This window comes from Cherax quadricarinatus, chromosome 76 (genome assembly GCF_038502225.1).
Source record: "Cherax quadricarinatus isolate ZL_2023a chromosome 76, ASM3850222v1, whole genome shotgun sequence".
Taxonomy (NCBI): domain Eukaryota; kingdom Metazoa; phylum Arthropoda; class Malacostraca; order Decapoda; family Parastacidae; genus Cherax; species Cherax quadricarinatus.
Genome location: NC_091367.1, coordinates 11,858,608 through 11,874,775, shown reverse-complemented (window position 1 = coordinate 11,874,775; position 16,168 = coordinate 11,858,608). Strand labels below are relative to the sequence as shown.

The following is a 16,168-nucleotide window of genomic DNA, read 5'->3' as shown; positions in this document are numbered from 1 at the left end:
TTCTCCTGTAGGATCCTGGTCCGAGTCGCTTCTGCCTTGAAGGTCACTTTCACTGGCCGGGTTCTTTTTTTTACAAACCTCCCTATTCACCGAAAATTTTCCAGCTGGGTCATGTCGTCTTCTCCTATTGCTTTCATGATGCTTTCAATTGCTTTTTTTTCCCCTTGTTTTCTTGCTTCATATGTTTCCCCTTCAACTTCCTGGAGCCCATACACAAAGACTGACCTCACCCTTTCGTTCTCCCACTGCGTGTCCCTGTGTATCCCCTCATTTAATTTGGTTTCCTGCACTGCAGCTTTCCTTTCTTCAGTTTCACTGGCTAATGTACTTGGGCTCAGTGGCCTGTCATTTTCCCTTCTCGGCTTTCCTTGGGCTCTGTTGTTGTCTGTTAGGGCCTCCACATAAAGCTTAGCTCTTTCATTTACTACAGTCTCCTCTGACAGAGCTTCCCCATGCAGTTGTGCCCCTTCTTTCCCTACAGTCCCCTTATTTGCGGCTGAGGTAGCAGTCTCTGTTGTCAATCCCAAAATGTTCTTTAGTTCTTTAGCCTGTTTCAGATTTTTCAGTTCCTCTTCTAAACTCTGTATCCTAGCCTCTGCATGTGTGTGTGTGTGTGTGTGTATGTGTGTGTGTGTGTGTGTGTGTGTGTGTGTGTGTGTGTGTGTGTGTGTGTGTGTGTGTGTGTGTGTGTGTGTGTATGTGTGTATGTGTGTATGTGTGTGTGTATGTGTGTGTGTGTGTGTGTGTGTGTGTGTGTGTGTGTGTGTGTGTGTGCGTGTGTGTGTGTGTGTGTGTGTGTGTGTGTGTGTGTGTGTGTGTGTGTGTGTGTGTGTGTGTGTACTCACCTATTTGTGGTTGCAGGGGTCGAGTCATAGCTCCTGGCCCCGCCTCTTCACTGATTGCTACTAGGCCCTCTCTCTCCCTGCTCCATGAGCTTTATCATACCTCGCCTTAAAACTACGTATGGTTCCCGCCTCCACTACTTCACTTTCTAGGCTATTCCACGGCTTGACTACTCTATGACTGAAGAAATACTTCCTAACATCCCTTTGATTCATCTGAGTCTTCAACTTCCAATTGTGACCTCTTGTGTCTGTGTCCCATCTCTGGAACATCCAGTCTTTGTCCACCTCGTCTATTCCGCGCAGTATTTTATATGTCGTTATCATGTCTCCCCTGACCCTCCTGGCCTCCAGTGTCGTCAGGCCGATTTCCCTCAACCTTTCTTTGTAGGACAATCCCCGTAGCTCTGGGACTAGTCTTGTTGCAAACCTTTGCACTTTCTCTAATTTCTTGACGTGCTTGACTAGGTGTGGATTCCAAACTGGTGCTGCATACTCCAGCATGGGCCTGACGTAAATGGTATACAGAGTCTTGAACGAATCCTTACTGAGGTATCGGAACGCTATCTGTAGGTTTGCCAGGCGCCCGTATGCTGCAACACTTATCTGATTGATGTGCGCCTCGGGAGATATGCTCGGTGTTATACTCACCCCCAGATCTTTTTCCTTGAGTGAGGTTTGCAGACTTTGGCCGTCTAAACTATATTGTGTCTGCGGTCTTCTTTGCCCTTCCCCAATCTTCATGACTTTGCATTTGGCAGGGTTAAACTCAAGGAGCCAGTTGCTGGACCAGGCTTGTAGCCTGTCCAGGTCTCTTTGTAGTCCTGCCTGATCCTCATCCAATTTGATTCTTCTCATTAACTTCACATCGTCCGCAAACAAGGACACTTCTGAGTCTATCCCTTCCGTTATGTCATTCACATATACCAAGAACAGCACAGGTCCTAGGACTGACCCCTGTGGAACCCCGCTTGTCACAGGCGCCCACTCTGACACCTCGTCACGTACCATGACTCGTTATTGCCTCCCTGTCAGGTATTCTCTGATCCATTGCAGTGCCTTTCCTGTTATGTGTGCCTGATCCTCTAGCTTTTGCAGTAACCTCTTGTGAGGAACTGTGCCAAAGGCCTTCTTGCAGTCCAAAAAAATGCAGTCGATCCACCCCTCTCTCTCGTCTTACTTCTGTCACCTTGTCATAAAACTCTAGTAGGTTTGTGACACAGGATTTTCCCTCCCTGAAACCATGCTGGTTGTCAATTATACACTTGTTTCTTTCCAGGTGCTCCATCACTCTCCTCCTGATGATCTTCTCCATGACCTTGCATACTATACACGTTAGTGATACAGGTCTGTAGTTTAGTGCCTCATGTCTGTCTCCCTTTTTAAAAATTGGGACTACATTTGCCATCTTCCATACCTCGGGGAGTTGCCCAGTTTCAAATGATGTGTTGAAGATCTTTGTTAACAGTACACACAATATCTCTGCTCCCTCTTTAAGGACCCACAGAGAGATGTTGTCTGGTCCCACCGCCTTTGAGGTGTCAAGTTCGCATAGCAGCTTCTTCACCTCCTCCTTGGTTATATGTACCTCATCCAGCACTTGCTGGTGCACCCCCTGCTCTGATTTCCTGGAGTCCTACTGATTTCCACTGTAAATACTTCTTTAAATCTTGTGTTGAGCTCCTGACATACCTCTCGGTCGTTTCTTGTGAATTCCCCATCACCCTTCCTCAGTCTGATTACCTGGTCCTTGACTGTTGTTTTCCTCCTGATGTGGCTGTACAACAGCTTCGGGTCAGTCTTGACTTTCGATGCTATGTCATTTTCGTATTGCCGCTGAGCCTCCCTTCTTATCTGTGCATATTCATTTCTGGCTCTTCAGCTAATCTCTTTATTTTCCTGAGTTCTCTGTCTTCTGTACCTTTTCCATTCTCTAGTACACCTAGTATTTGCCTCCCTACACCTTTGGGTGAACCAAGGACTCGTTCTGTTCTTCCCATTATTTCTGTTTCCCTTGGGAACAAACCTCTCCTCTGCCTCCTTGCATTTTGTTGCCACATAGTCCATCATTTCTTGTACTGGTTTTCCTGTCAGTTCCCTCTCCCACTGAATGTCTTGAAAGAAGTTCCTCAAGCCTGAGTAGTTCCCCCTTTTGTAGTTTGGTTTTTCCCACCCTATTCCTGCTGCTCTCTCCACTTGGAGCTCAACTATGTAGTCGAAGCACAGAACCACATGATCACTAGCTCCCAGGGGCCTTTCATACATGATATCCTCGATGTCAGAACTACTCAAGGTGAATACAAGGTCCAGTCTTGCTGGTTCATCCTCTCCTCTCTCTCTGGTAGTGTCTCTAACATGTTGATGCATGAGGTTTTCCAGTACCACATCCATCATCTTGGCTCTCCATATTTCGGGACCCCCATGGGGCTCCAGGTTTTCCCAGTCAATCTCCTTGTGATTGAAATCACCCATAACTAGTAACTTTGCTCCCCCCATGTGTGCTCTGCTGGCCACCTCGGCTAGTGTGTCGACCATTGCTCTGCTGCTCTCATCGTATTCTTCTCTTGGCCTCCTGCAGTTCTGTGGTGGGTTGTACATTACTGCAATTATCACCTTATGTCCCTCAGACTGGATTGTTCCTACTAAGTATTCCCTTTCACCCATGCCATCCATTCCTTCCATTTCCTCAAACCCCCACTGGTTTTTAATGAGCAGTGCAACTCCTCCTCCCTCTGTCTTTCCTGAGGATTTGATATCTGGATGGAAAGATTGAATCTGTTATTATTCTGGTGAGTTTTGTTTCTGTGAGTGCTATTATGTCTGGGGATGTCTCCTTGATTCTTTCATGCCACTCCTCATACTTATTTGTTATTCCATCTGCATTTGTATACCACACCTTCAACTTCTTTTCTAAGATTGTGGTCTGGGAGGTGTATTGGGGTTGGGGAAGTGGGAGACCTGATAAGGAAATATGGGTGGTTGCTGTGGGGGTAGAGTTTGTAATGCAGTGGGTGGGGGCATTGGATGTGGCATGGGTGTTTTGGTTTAGAGTGTTTGGTTGCACTGGGGTTGACCTGGTTAGGAGGCTTCTATAGGAAGTTGTGAGGGAGGCTGTATTTGATCTTCCTGTGTCTGGGATCTCCTGTCTGTCTTCTCCATCCCCTCTCTTTCCTCCTTTCGCCTTTGTACCATCTCTCTCTGTTTCTGTCTTTCTGCTTGTGTTCTGTCGCGGTCGAGATACACCTTCCTGTATGCCGGCATGTCCCTTAATCGTGCTTTCTCCTGCAGGATCCTGTTCCGAGTCGATTCTGCCTTGAAGGTCACTTTCACTGGCCGGGTTCTTTTTTTTTACAAACCCCCCTATTCTCTGAAAATTTTCCAGCTGGGTCATGTCGTCTTCTCGTATTGCTTTCATGATGCTTTCAATTGCTTTTTTTCCCCTTGTTTTCTTGCTTCATATGTTTCCCCTTCAACTTCCTGGAGCCCATACACAAAGACTGACCTCACCCTTTCATTCTCCCACTGCATATCCCTATGTATCCTCTCATTCAATTTGATTTCCTCCATTGCAGCTTTCCTTTCTTCAGTTTCACTAGCTAATGTACTTGGGCTCAGTGGCCTGTCATTTTCCCTTCTCGGCTTTCCCTGGGCTCTGCTGTGGTCTGTTAGGGCCTCCACATATAGCTTAGCTCTTTCATTTACTACAGTCTCCACTGATTGAGCTTCTACATGCAGTTTTGCTCCTTCTTTCCCTACAGTCCCCTTATTTGTGGCTGAGGTAGCAGTCTCTGTTGTCAATCCCAAAATGTTCTTTAGTTCTTTAGGCTGTTTCAGATTTTTCAGTTCCTCTTCTAAACTCTGTATCCTGGCCTCTGCTGCTTTGACTTGCACCTCCCACTTCCTGCTTTCCATGTCTATCCTTTCTTCCATTCTCATGCTAAGTACTTCTAGTTTCTTTTCCCATTCATGTTCCCTTTTTGTGAGCTCTGCTGCCCAATCTTCCTTTGCAGTTTCCTCCTCCTGTCCCTTGGTTTTTCTTGTTGCTCTCTGGCAACCCATTTTTGTTTTATCCTGATTGCCTCAGAGTGGGAAACCTATGTAATTCTGTATGTTAGGTTAGTATTGTGTATGTCAGAGTGTGGGGGGGGGAGGTAGTGGAGGAACTGTGGCTATGTGGGAGAGTAGTGGGGAGGGGGAGTGGGAAGGAGGGAGAAGCAAGTGGGTGAGTGGGAGAGGGAGAGGGGGAAGGAGGGAGAGGTAGGGAGGGGGAGGGTGAAAGAGGGAGGGGAGGGATCAGGTGAAGGAGTGAGATGTCGGTGGGGTAGGGGGGAGTGTATGTGTGAGTCTGGCAATGTGTGTGTATGTGTGTGTGTGTGTGTGTGTACTCACCTCACCTACTCACCTAGTTGAGGTTGCGGGGGTCAAGTCTGAGCTCCTGTGTGTGTGTGTGTGTGTGTGTGTGTGTGTGTGTGTGTGTGTGTGTGTGTGTGTGTGTGTGTGTGTGTGTGTGTGTGTGTGTGTGTGTTGTGTGTGTGTGTTGTGGGGGTCAAGTCTGAGCTCCTGTGTGTGTGTGTGTGTGTGTGTGTGTGTGTGTGTGTGTGTGTGTGTGTGTGTGTGTGTGTGTGTGTGTGTGTGTGTGTGTGTGTGTGTGTGTGTGTGTGTGTGTGTGGTGTGGTGTGTTGTGTGTGTGTGTTGTGTGTGTGTGTGTGTGTGTGTGTGTGTGTGTGTGTGTGTGTGTGTGTGTATGTGTGTGTATGTGTGTGTGTGTCGTGTGTCGTGTATGTGTGTGTGTGTGTGTGTGTGTGTCGTGTGTGTGTGTGTTGTGTGTGTGTGTGTGTGTGTGTGTGTGTGTGTGTGTGTGTGTGTGTGTGTGTGTGTGTGTGTGTGTGTGTGTGTGTGTGTGTGTGTGTCAGTGGTCCTTGACTGGCCGCAACTTCTTGTGACCTGACCCCCTGGGGCTTGACCCCACCTACTTACAATGTTGCCCTTAAAAGCTGTGTGTGTATGTGTGTATACGTGTGTATTCGTGTGTATTGGAGAGGTATGAGGGGTAGATACTGTTAATACATACCAGTAATTCTGGGTTGTAAAAAGTGAAATTGCTACTAGGGTCTAAAGCTTCTATGAGTGTCTGCCCTTGTGTGTGTGTGTGTGTGTGAGAGGGATGGTTAGGGAAGGGGGGGTAGATGGGGTGGTTTAAAGATCCGTTATACCTCTCTGTTCCAACTGTCTTTCCTAGAAATGCTACTCTCTCCACTTATTGCCCTTTCTGGATTTAAGTATCAATTATTGCTGGTTATTATTCTATTCCTTGTTCACGTTGAGAGAGGACTTCCTAGCTTCCTAAGTATTCTTACTACTAATAACTACTGTAATAGCTTGCAGGAGTGAGTGACCAGTATCTAACAGCGATGCAAGGCCAGAACAAGCCTGCAACGTGCAAACCACAAAATAGGTGAGTGATACTTGCCCTGGCAACGGTCGTGACAGTTGCCAGATGCTGACGAAGTCGTCGTACGTAGTCCTTATATCCCTATTTTGGAGATCCTTCACCCGTGTTGATTATAGCCACATGTGCTCATACATCCCTCGTTCCTCACGCGATTTCACTTTTCACTTATGATAGTATACACTTCACATTATATGCACTTCACTTTATATGTATAATGGCACACAACTTGTCGTGACGTCACTGCTTCAGCAGGCCTACTGCTGCCACCTTCCCTTGTTTTATATTTTATTTTTCCTTTCCCCTTTTGCTTATTAACTTTTTCACTCTCACTGTATGGTGCCCCACATTTTACTTGTTAGCCAAACGCTGATAATTCTTGAACAGCCGCTTCCACACTCACTTTGATCTTTGTATGTTTGAATCTGTGTAGCAACAGCGCCTATAGACCCACAATGGCTTGGCGCTTTGAAATATTGATAATTACAGCTTCCTCTCGACTATTTTTAACTAATAACTTTAGTTATCACTTGTATTATTGTTCACTGACGATGTCACTACCACTGATTACTGCTAGCATTTACTGCACGCCTTAAAAAAACACCAGGGTTCTCGGAGCCTTGTGCACCCACGTCTGCACCCCACGGACCCACGCGCTCGTGGGTCTATGTGTGTGTGTGTGTGTGTGTGTGTGTGTGTGTGTGTGTGTGTGTGTGTGTGTGTGTGTGTGTGTGTGTGTGTGTGTGTGTGTGTGTGTGTGTGTGTGTGTGTGTGTGTGTGTGTGTGTGTGTGTGTGTGTGTGTGTGTGTGTGTGTGTGTGAACACATGCATGTATGTGTATGTGTAATTATCTGAGTTTCAGGGTGAACTTTAGCTCTATGAGTGTGTGCCTTCCATTAATTTCTTAATGAATCAGTTTCACGTACATACCATACTGGATATGTTTGCCAGTAACGACATTTTTCCAGCTATATTACAGAAGATGAGGAAAAGAATTAGGTAACTTACCAGCAATACCATCTACTCCAGGATTACCCGGGATACCAGGAGGTCCAACAAGTCCAGGATCTCCAGGAGATCCAGGGATACCATTTATACTGTCTCCAGGTATACCACGAGGACCCTCAGGACCCATGGGGCCACGGGAACCTGGAATTCCATCACGTCCTGGTGTTCCATCACGCCCGGGCTCTCCCTATTCATGAGTGTGCATGTGGTGAGAAAAATGATCTACATCCAATGCAGCATTTCCAATTGTGTATTTGATTGCAAGTGGAGAATTTTGTGAAAGTGTACCTACCTTAGAGTGCACCCTACTTTAGAGTGCACCCTACCCTAGAGTGCACCCTACTTTAAAGCTAAAATATCAATTTTGATGAAAGGTTGAGAACACTAAAGATGCCCATGGTGGCAGACAGGAGGAGGATAAGGGATATGAAAACCACATATAAAGTCATAACAGAGTTTGTTTTTTTTTTGTACCTGCAACAGGGATTACAAGAAGAAACAGTTGTAAACTGAAAAAAAAGTGGAGATGCAGACACTAGGAAATTTTTCTTCACAAACAGATTGGTAGATCATTGGAAGGAAATACAAAAGGGTGTAGTTATGCTTCAACCAGTGGCAATTTAAAAAAAAAGTAAGTGATGAACTATTGAAGATGAGATACCATGAGCACAGCTCTGTTCCTGAATAGCTACAAACAGGTACAGTACTGTAATTACAAATAATTACCTGTCATATGGCTACCTAACACAACTCTTGCATAAGTTTTATAGTTTTGAGTTTTTCCTGACCTGATTAATAAGTCAATTCATAAATAATCCACACTTAGGAGAGGAAATTTCAGACAATGTTTCGGTACTTCCTAGATCATTATCAAATCACAACTGTTTTAACTTGATAAAGATCTAGGATGGACTGAAACATTATTTCCTCTCCAAAGTGTGGGTTATTTATTAATTTTCCTGATTTAACCCTTTGACTGTTTTGGTCGTATATATATGCGTCTTACGCGCCACTGTTTTGGACGTATTACTGTGTGTAAATTCTAGCGGCTTCAAATCAAGCAGGAGAAAGCTGGTAGGCCCACATGTGAGAGAATGGGTCTGTGTGGTCAGTGTGCACCACATAAAAAAAATCCTGCAGCACGCAGTGCATAATGAGAAAAAAAAACTGACCGTTTTTTTGGATTAAAATGCCGATTTTGAGGTGTATTTTTGTACAGTATTTATCGTTGTATTCCCATTTTCATGGTCTCAAGTGATAAAATGGAAAACATATTACAGAAATAGAGATGATTTTGATTAGTTTCATGATGAAAATGACCTTGAAATTGAGCTCAAATTAGCGGAAATGTTCGATTTTTACCAATGTTCAGGAGTAAGCAAATCACACCACACGTCCAATACACGTCAACTGGGGAGTCTAATGTTCTTTCACTAGTGCACTGATATTATTTATACCATTTTTACAATGATGCATTAGTCTGCATAATAGTAAATTTTGTATTTTTTGTATGAATAAAAAATCACAGTAGAAAGCAATAGTAATATAAGAGGGGCCTAGAGATATGACTAATGAATAGAGGATATGTTATTTTAGTGCCAAGAATGTCTACATTGTTTATTCTGGACCCTATTTTGAAATTGGCATCTTTTTTAATTTGCGTGAAATTGGCCAAATTGCCAATTTCTGACCACTTTATTGGGTAGTTCAAATCGGTAAATGGGCGGTTTCTTGTACTCTACTGATAGAAAAAACAGAGTTCTAAAGAAATAGTTATGAGTTTGGTCAACTGGAACAACAGAATTGGCCAAAAACAGGGCTCAAAGTCGGCGAAATCACCGATGCGTATATGTCGCCGAGACCGCTAACTTTGCGCGAGCGTTATTCCGCGAGTTTTCGACCAAATTTCATACTTTTGGTGTCATTACCATCGGGAAAAGATTCTCTATCATCTCATAAGAAAAAATAATTTTTCTTTTTTCAAAAATTTTGCGACATAGAATGAGTTTCAGAAAGGGGCTTCCAACAGTCAAAGGGTTAACTATGCACTTTATTAAAAAAAAAAAATTGTAGGTACAGTGGACCCCCAGTATTCGATATTAATCCGTTCCTGAGAGCTCATCGAATACCGATAATATCGAAAACCGAATCAATTTTCCTCATAAGAAATAATGAAAATCAAATTAATTCGTGCAAGACACCCAAAAGTATGAAAAAAAAAATTTACTACATGAAATATTAAGTTTAACCCTTCGAGGGTTTCGGACGTACTAGTACGTCTTACGCGCAGGGGTTTTTGACGTACTAGTACGCACAAATTCTAGCGCCGTCAAATCTCGCGGGAAAAGGCTGGTAGGCCTACATGTGAGAGAATGGGTCTGTGTGGTCGGTGTGCGCGGTAGAAAAAAAATCTGGGACCCAGTGGTGCATTGTGGGAACGCCATCTTAGTAAACAATGTCCACCATGCCTCGCGGTAAGAAGCTCCTCACTCCTCGGCGAATTGGGACACTTTTGTTCCCCAGTGACAGTTCTAATACAGATGGAAGTGCCAGTGAAGATGAGTTTCAAGGTTTTGGTGAGGTTTTGACCGAAACTAATGACCATAATATCGGCAATAGTGAGGAAAACCCAGACGACCCTCAGCCTTCCACCTCTGGTGCTGGGCCGTCTTGTTCACGTTCAGTTGTACCAGAATCCAAGAGGAAACTTCTATTTTCCCAAATCCCAGACTCAGATGAGAGCATGGGTGATGACAGTGATAGTGAATATGAACTACAAGCTCTTCAAACTAGTTCCAGTAGTGATAGTGAAGTGCAATATTCCCCAGTGAAGCGTCAGTATATATGACGATATATGCGCTCTGGTAGTGTGCCATATGCTATTCCAAGGGGAAGGAGTGCATCTCGTAGTACATCCCGTGGCTGTACAACAGGAACAGACAGTGAAAATGACGATGATACTGTTGCAATTGGGATGGAAAATGTGCGTGGTGGTAGTGGTGCCGGCGGTGAGGCACCAGCAGTGGGCCATGCTGCCACCCACGCTGCCACCCACGCCGCTGCCTCAGCTGATCTACAACAAAGGCCACCATCCCCCACCCACCCACCACACCAGCCTCCACAACCACAACCTCCACAACCACAACCACCTGTCATTGTCCAGTACCCACCAGCAGACCGCACCTGGGATTGGCAGGAAGCTGTCAATTTTGTTCCAAATGCCCACCAGTTTGATGACAGCCAAAGTGGAATACGGCCATCTTGTACACTTGGGAACAATGCCACTGAACTGGAATGTTTCGAGTTATTCTTTGACGAACCACTGATGGAAAGTATTGTCATGGAAAGCAACACATACTACGAGTACACCATGGCAAACACATTACTTTCACCAAAATCACGTCTACACCAGTGGAAGGAGGCAACTGTGGCTGAGATGTATCTTTTCTTTGCCACAATAATGCTTATGCCACATGTGTATAAGCACAAAGTGAAATCATACTGGTCAACAGACCGCATGATTGCATCCCCAGGTTTCAGTGATATAATGCCAGTGAATCGATTTGTGCTAATGTTATGTATGCTTCATTTCTCAGACAAAACCAGGCCTGACAGAACTGACAGGTTATATAAGATTAGGAATGTGTTTGTGTATCTGAAAGAGAAATTCAGTACGCATTTTTATCCCTTCAGGAAGCTTGTAATTGACGAGTCTTTGATTCTGTTCAAAGGAAGACTCTCTTTCAAGCAGTACATACCAAGCAAGAGGAAACGCTTTGGTATAAAGTTGTTTGTGCTTTGTGATTGTTACAGTGGTCTGGTATTGGATATTATTGTGTACACTGGAAGTTATACATTACAAAATACCAGGAAGTTATTGGGCATCTCAGGTGATGTGGTTAGAACAATGATAGAACCATACCTTGGTAAGGGGCATATATTATATACAGATAACTGGTACACAAGCCCCTCACTCAGTGATTTTTTGCGAGTGAACATGACAGATGTGTGTGGCACAGTGCGTGCAAATCGGAAACATATGCCCAGGTTTGACGCTGGCACTCGTAGAGGTGAGGTGCAGGTGTTTGTTGCCAATGACATCATGTCATTTCGGTGGCATGACAAACGAGATGTCACACTGTTGTCATCAGTTCACTCTAATGAAATGGCAGACAGTGGCAGGCAGCATAGAGAGAGCAATGAACCCATTCTAAAACCTGCAGCTGTGATTGATTACACCTTCAACATGCGTTCAGTGGACAAATGTGACATGCAGATTGGGTTTGCTGATTGTGTTCGCAAGAGTTATAAGTGGTACATCAAACTGTTTTTCCATCTTCTGGACATTTCCATGCTCAATGCTTATAATAAGTATAAGATGAGGACCAGAAACAAACCACAGTATGGCGAATTCTGTTTGTCTGTCATCAGACAAATAGTATTCAAGTACCAAGGAACAGCACCTGCAATTGACCGCCCACCAAATTATCAACAACTACCTGCTTGTCTGAAGCATGGTGATCACTTCCTGGTAAAACTGCCTGCTACTGCTTTCAAGAAAAAGGCTCAGATGAGGTGTTATGTCTGTGCACATACAAAAAAACGCCCACAACAATGCAGAGACACTCGTTTTATGTGTGAGGAGTGTAAAACACCACTGTGCATGACACCATGTTTCAAAGACTTCCACAGGCTGCAGAACTTCTAGAAACATTCCCTGTGACTGTATATGTGTATATAAAATATAGAAAAATAGTAATAAGCAACATTTCATATCGTTTGTTTGTGTAAATATTTTTTGTAAACAAAATAATGACAACAGTGTTTACGCCCTTATTGTGTAGTATTGAAAAAGAAATAACTTACAAAATACTGATCATGTTGGCCTCAGAGGCCATAAAAGTTACTCAGAAAAAGAAAAATTGAAAAATAATTGAAAATAGTACATAAAAAAGTAAATAGAAAAATACCGGGTGACGGCAGTCGGCGATGTTACCAGATGTTGTTCAATTTTGGCAAACTTCATGCCTCCATATCTCAGTAAGTATTGATGGTAATTTTTTTTTGTTTAGCCTATAATATTTAGAAAAAAAAAATCTCTATTTTTTCATAAGAAAAAATATTTTTTTTTTTTTTTTTGAAATTTGGCCGACCCTGAGAACGAGTTTCGGAGAGGGCCTGTCGACCCTCAAAGGGTTAATGCAATAGAATAATTACAATAACAATAAAATAATTGACACCTTTAATGAAGATCTGGTGATGATTGATGGGATGGAAGGAGGGGAGAGGTGTTAGTGTTTAGAAGGGGAATCCCCTTCCATTAGGACTTGAGGTAGCAAGTCCTTTTCCAGGGTTACTTCCCTTCTTCTTTTAATGCCACTAGGACCAGCTTGAGAGTCACTGGACCTCTGTCGCACAACAAATCTGTCCATAGAGCTCTGTACCTCCCGTTCCTTTACGATTTGTCTAAAATGGGCCACAACATTGTCATTGTAATAGCTGTGTTAGGGTGATTTTCATCCATAAAGGTTTGCACTTCAACCCACTGTGCACACATTTCCTTAATTTTTGAAGTAGGCACAATGTATTCCACAACTGGTATAGGCTTCTAGGGTTAGCCCCAAACCCTTCAAAATCTTTCTTAATTTCCATACTAATTCTCACTCTTTTTACCACAGGGTTGGCACTAGAAGCTTTCTTGGGGCCCATGGTGACTTATTTTGCAGAAACAAGCACCAAACACAGTGATAATATGGAATGTAACGAATGTATCCTTAGATGCGCGCACACTGGCTGGCTTGTAAACACTGGCACACAAGGGGCAGTTCAGGCCACATGTGGACAGGTCTCGTACAAATCGTATCGAATACCGGGTTTTCAATCGAATACCGAGGAAATTTTTTTGCGATATAATGCATCGAATACCGGGGGTTCACTGTAGTAGGTTGGTAGACAGCAACCGCCCAGGGAGGTACTACCATACTGTCATGTGAGTGTAAAATGGAAGCCTGTACAGTGGACCCCCGGTTAATGATATTTTTTCATTCCAGAAGTATGTTCAGGTGCCAGTACTGACCGAATTTGTTCCCATAAGGAATATTGTGAAGTAGATTAGTCCATTTCAGACCCCCAAACATACACGTACAAATGCACTTACATAAATACACTTACATAATTGGTCGCATTGGGAGGTGATCGTTAAGCGGGGGTCCACTGTATTTGTTTTACATGATGGTAGAATTGCTGGTGTCTTTTTCTGTCTCATAAACATGCAAGATTTCAGGTATATCTTGCTACTTCTATTTACACCTAGGTCACAATATTTCAGGTACGTCTTGCTACTTCTACTTACACCTAGGTCACACTACACATGCATGTACACATTTATGTATACACACTCATCTGAGTTTTCTTTGATTTTTTCTTAATAGTTCTTGTTCTTATTACTTTTCCTTTCACATCCATGGGGAAGTGAAATAAGAATCTTCCCTCCATAAGCCTTGCGTGTTGTAAAAGTCAACTAAAATGCGGGGAGCAATGAGCTAGTGACCCCCTTTCCTATATAGCCTACTAAAAAGAAAAAGAAGAAAACTGTCAAAGTGCAATATTTGAATGTGCGTGGTTGTAACGTGAATGATAAGAGATGATTGAGGATGTATGAATGAAAAGAAGCTGGATGTAATGGCTCTAAGTAAAACAAAGTTTAAGGGGGTAGGAGAGTTTCAGTGGGGAGAAATAATTGGGATAAGGTCAGGGGTTTCTAACAGAGTTAGAGCTAAGGAAAGAGTAGCAATAATGTTGAAGGATAAGTTATGGCAGGAAAAGAAGGAATATAAATGTATAAATTCAAAGATTATATGGAGTAAAATAAGGGTTGGATATGAAAAGTGGGTTATAGTGTTTATGCACCTGGAGAAGAGAGAAGTGTAGAGGAGAGGAGAGAGAGAGAGAGATTTTGGGAAATGTTGAACGAGTGCATGGGAAGTTTTGAACCAAGTGAGAGAGTACTTGTGGTTGGGGATCTCAATGATAAAGTGGGTAAAAATGTTTTAGAATGAGTAGTAGGTAAATCTGGGGTGCCAGGAGTAAATGAAAATGGAGATCCTTTAATTGAACTATGTGTAGAAAGAGGTTTGGTAATTAAGTACGTAATACATATTTTACGAAAAAGAGAATAAATAAGTATACAAGATATGATACAGCACATAATGAAAGTAGTTTGTTAGATTATGTATTGGTGACTAAAAGGTTGATGGGTAGGCTTCAGGATATACATGTTTATAGAGGGGCAACAGATATATTGGATCATTATATAGTTGTAGCTACAGTTAGAGTAAGAGGCAGATAAAAGTTTATAAACTAAAGGAAGAGGAAGTTATGGTGAGATATAAGCAGCTTTTGGCAGAAAGGTGGGCTACTGCAAGTATGGGTAGTGGGAGGGGGGGGGAGGGGAAGGTTGAAGAGGGATGGGATAGGTAAGACACATATGCAACAGTTAGGTATCTTTATTACGAAACGTTTCGCCTACACAGTAGGCTTCTTCAGTCGAGTACAGAAAAGTTGATAGAAGCAGAAGATACTTGAAGACGATGTAATCAGTCCATCACCCTTAAAGTTTTGAGGTTAATGGGTGATGGACTGATTACATCGTCTTCAAGTATCTTCTGCTTCTATCAACTTTTCTGTACTCGACTGAAGAAGCCTACTGTGTAGGCGAAACGTTTCGAAATAAAGATACCTAACTGTTGCATATGTGTCTTACCTAACAACCTGTTGGTATTTTATACCATTTTAATGTTCAGGGATGGGATAGTTTTAAAAAGGCAGTATTAGACTGTGAGGCAGAAGTTTGTGGCTATAGGAGGGTGGGTGCAGGAGGAAAGAGGAGTGATTGGTGGAATGATGAGGTAAAGGGTAAAAGAGAAAAAGGTAGCTTATGGATGTTTTTACAAGCAGAAGTGATACAAGAAGAGCAGAGTATATGGAGAGTTAAAAAAACAGAGTACAAAAGGAGAGCAAATGATAGAGTAGGAGAGACACTGTCAAGAAATTTTGCTGAGAATAAGAAAAAATTTTGGAGTGAGATAAACAAGTTAAGAAAGCCTAGGGAACAAATGGATTTATCAGTTAAAAACAGAGTAGGGAGTTAGTAGATGGAGAGCTGAAGGTACTGGGTAGATGGTGGGAATATTTTGAGGAACTTTTAAATGTCGATGAAGAAAGGGAGGCAGTAATTTCATGCGCTGGTCAGGGAAGTATAACTTCTTTTAGGAATGAAGAAGAGTTGGATGTGAGTGTGAGGCAGGTGTGTGAGGCACACCTGCCCCACACTCACATCCGGTAAAGTAGTTGGAACTGACGGAATCATGACAAAAAATTTTAAAAGCAGGGGGAGATATAGTGTTGGATTGATTGGTATTTTTGTTTAATAAATGTATAAAAGAGGGGAAGGTACCTAGGGATTGGCAGAGAACATGTATAATTCCTTTATATAAAGGGAAGGGGGACAAAAGAGACTGTAGAAATTATAGGGCAATAAGTTTATGGTAGGGTTATTATTGATTATTATTATTATTATTATAATAAAAAAGAAGCACTAAACCACAAGGGCTATACAGCGCTGCAACTGGGTTATTATTGAAAGACTTAGAAGACAGAAAGCAGGATTGCAGATGAGCAAGGAGGCTTTAGAATGGGTAGGGAATGTGTAGATCAGGTGTTTACATTGAAGCATATACGTGAACAGCATTTAGATAAAGGTAAGGAAGTTTTCATTGCATTTATGGATTTAGAAAAGGCATATGATAGAGTGGATAGGGGAGCAATGTGGCAGATGTTGCAAGAGTATGGAATAGGTAGCAAGTTACTA

General features: G+C 42.8%; 1 protein-coding gene across 1 annotated transcript in view; it reads right to left on the bottom strand.

Annotated features, from left to right (window-relative positions):
- Nucleotides 1-16,168, bottom strand: part of LOC128703599 (collagen alpha-2(IV) chain-like) — a gene marked incomplete at its 3' end in the record, with an annotated part of 449,538 nt that overhangs the window by 21,041 nt on the left and 412,329 nt on the right. The window contains 1 exon segment of the mRNA XM_070101286.1: nt 7,300-7,486. Coding sequence (XP_069957387.1) covers nt 7,300-7,486 — 187 coding nt within the window.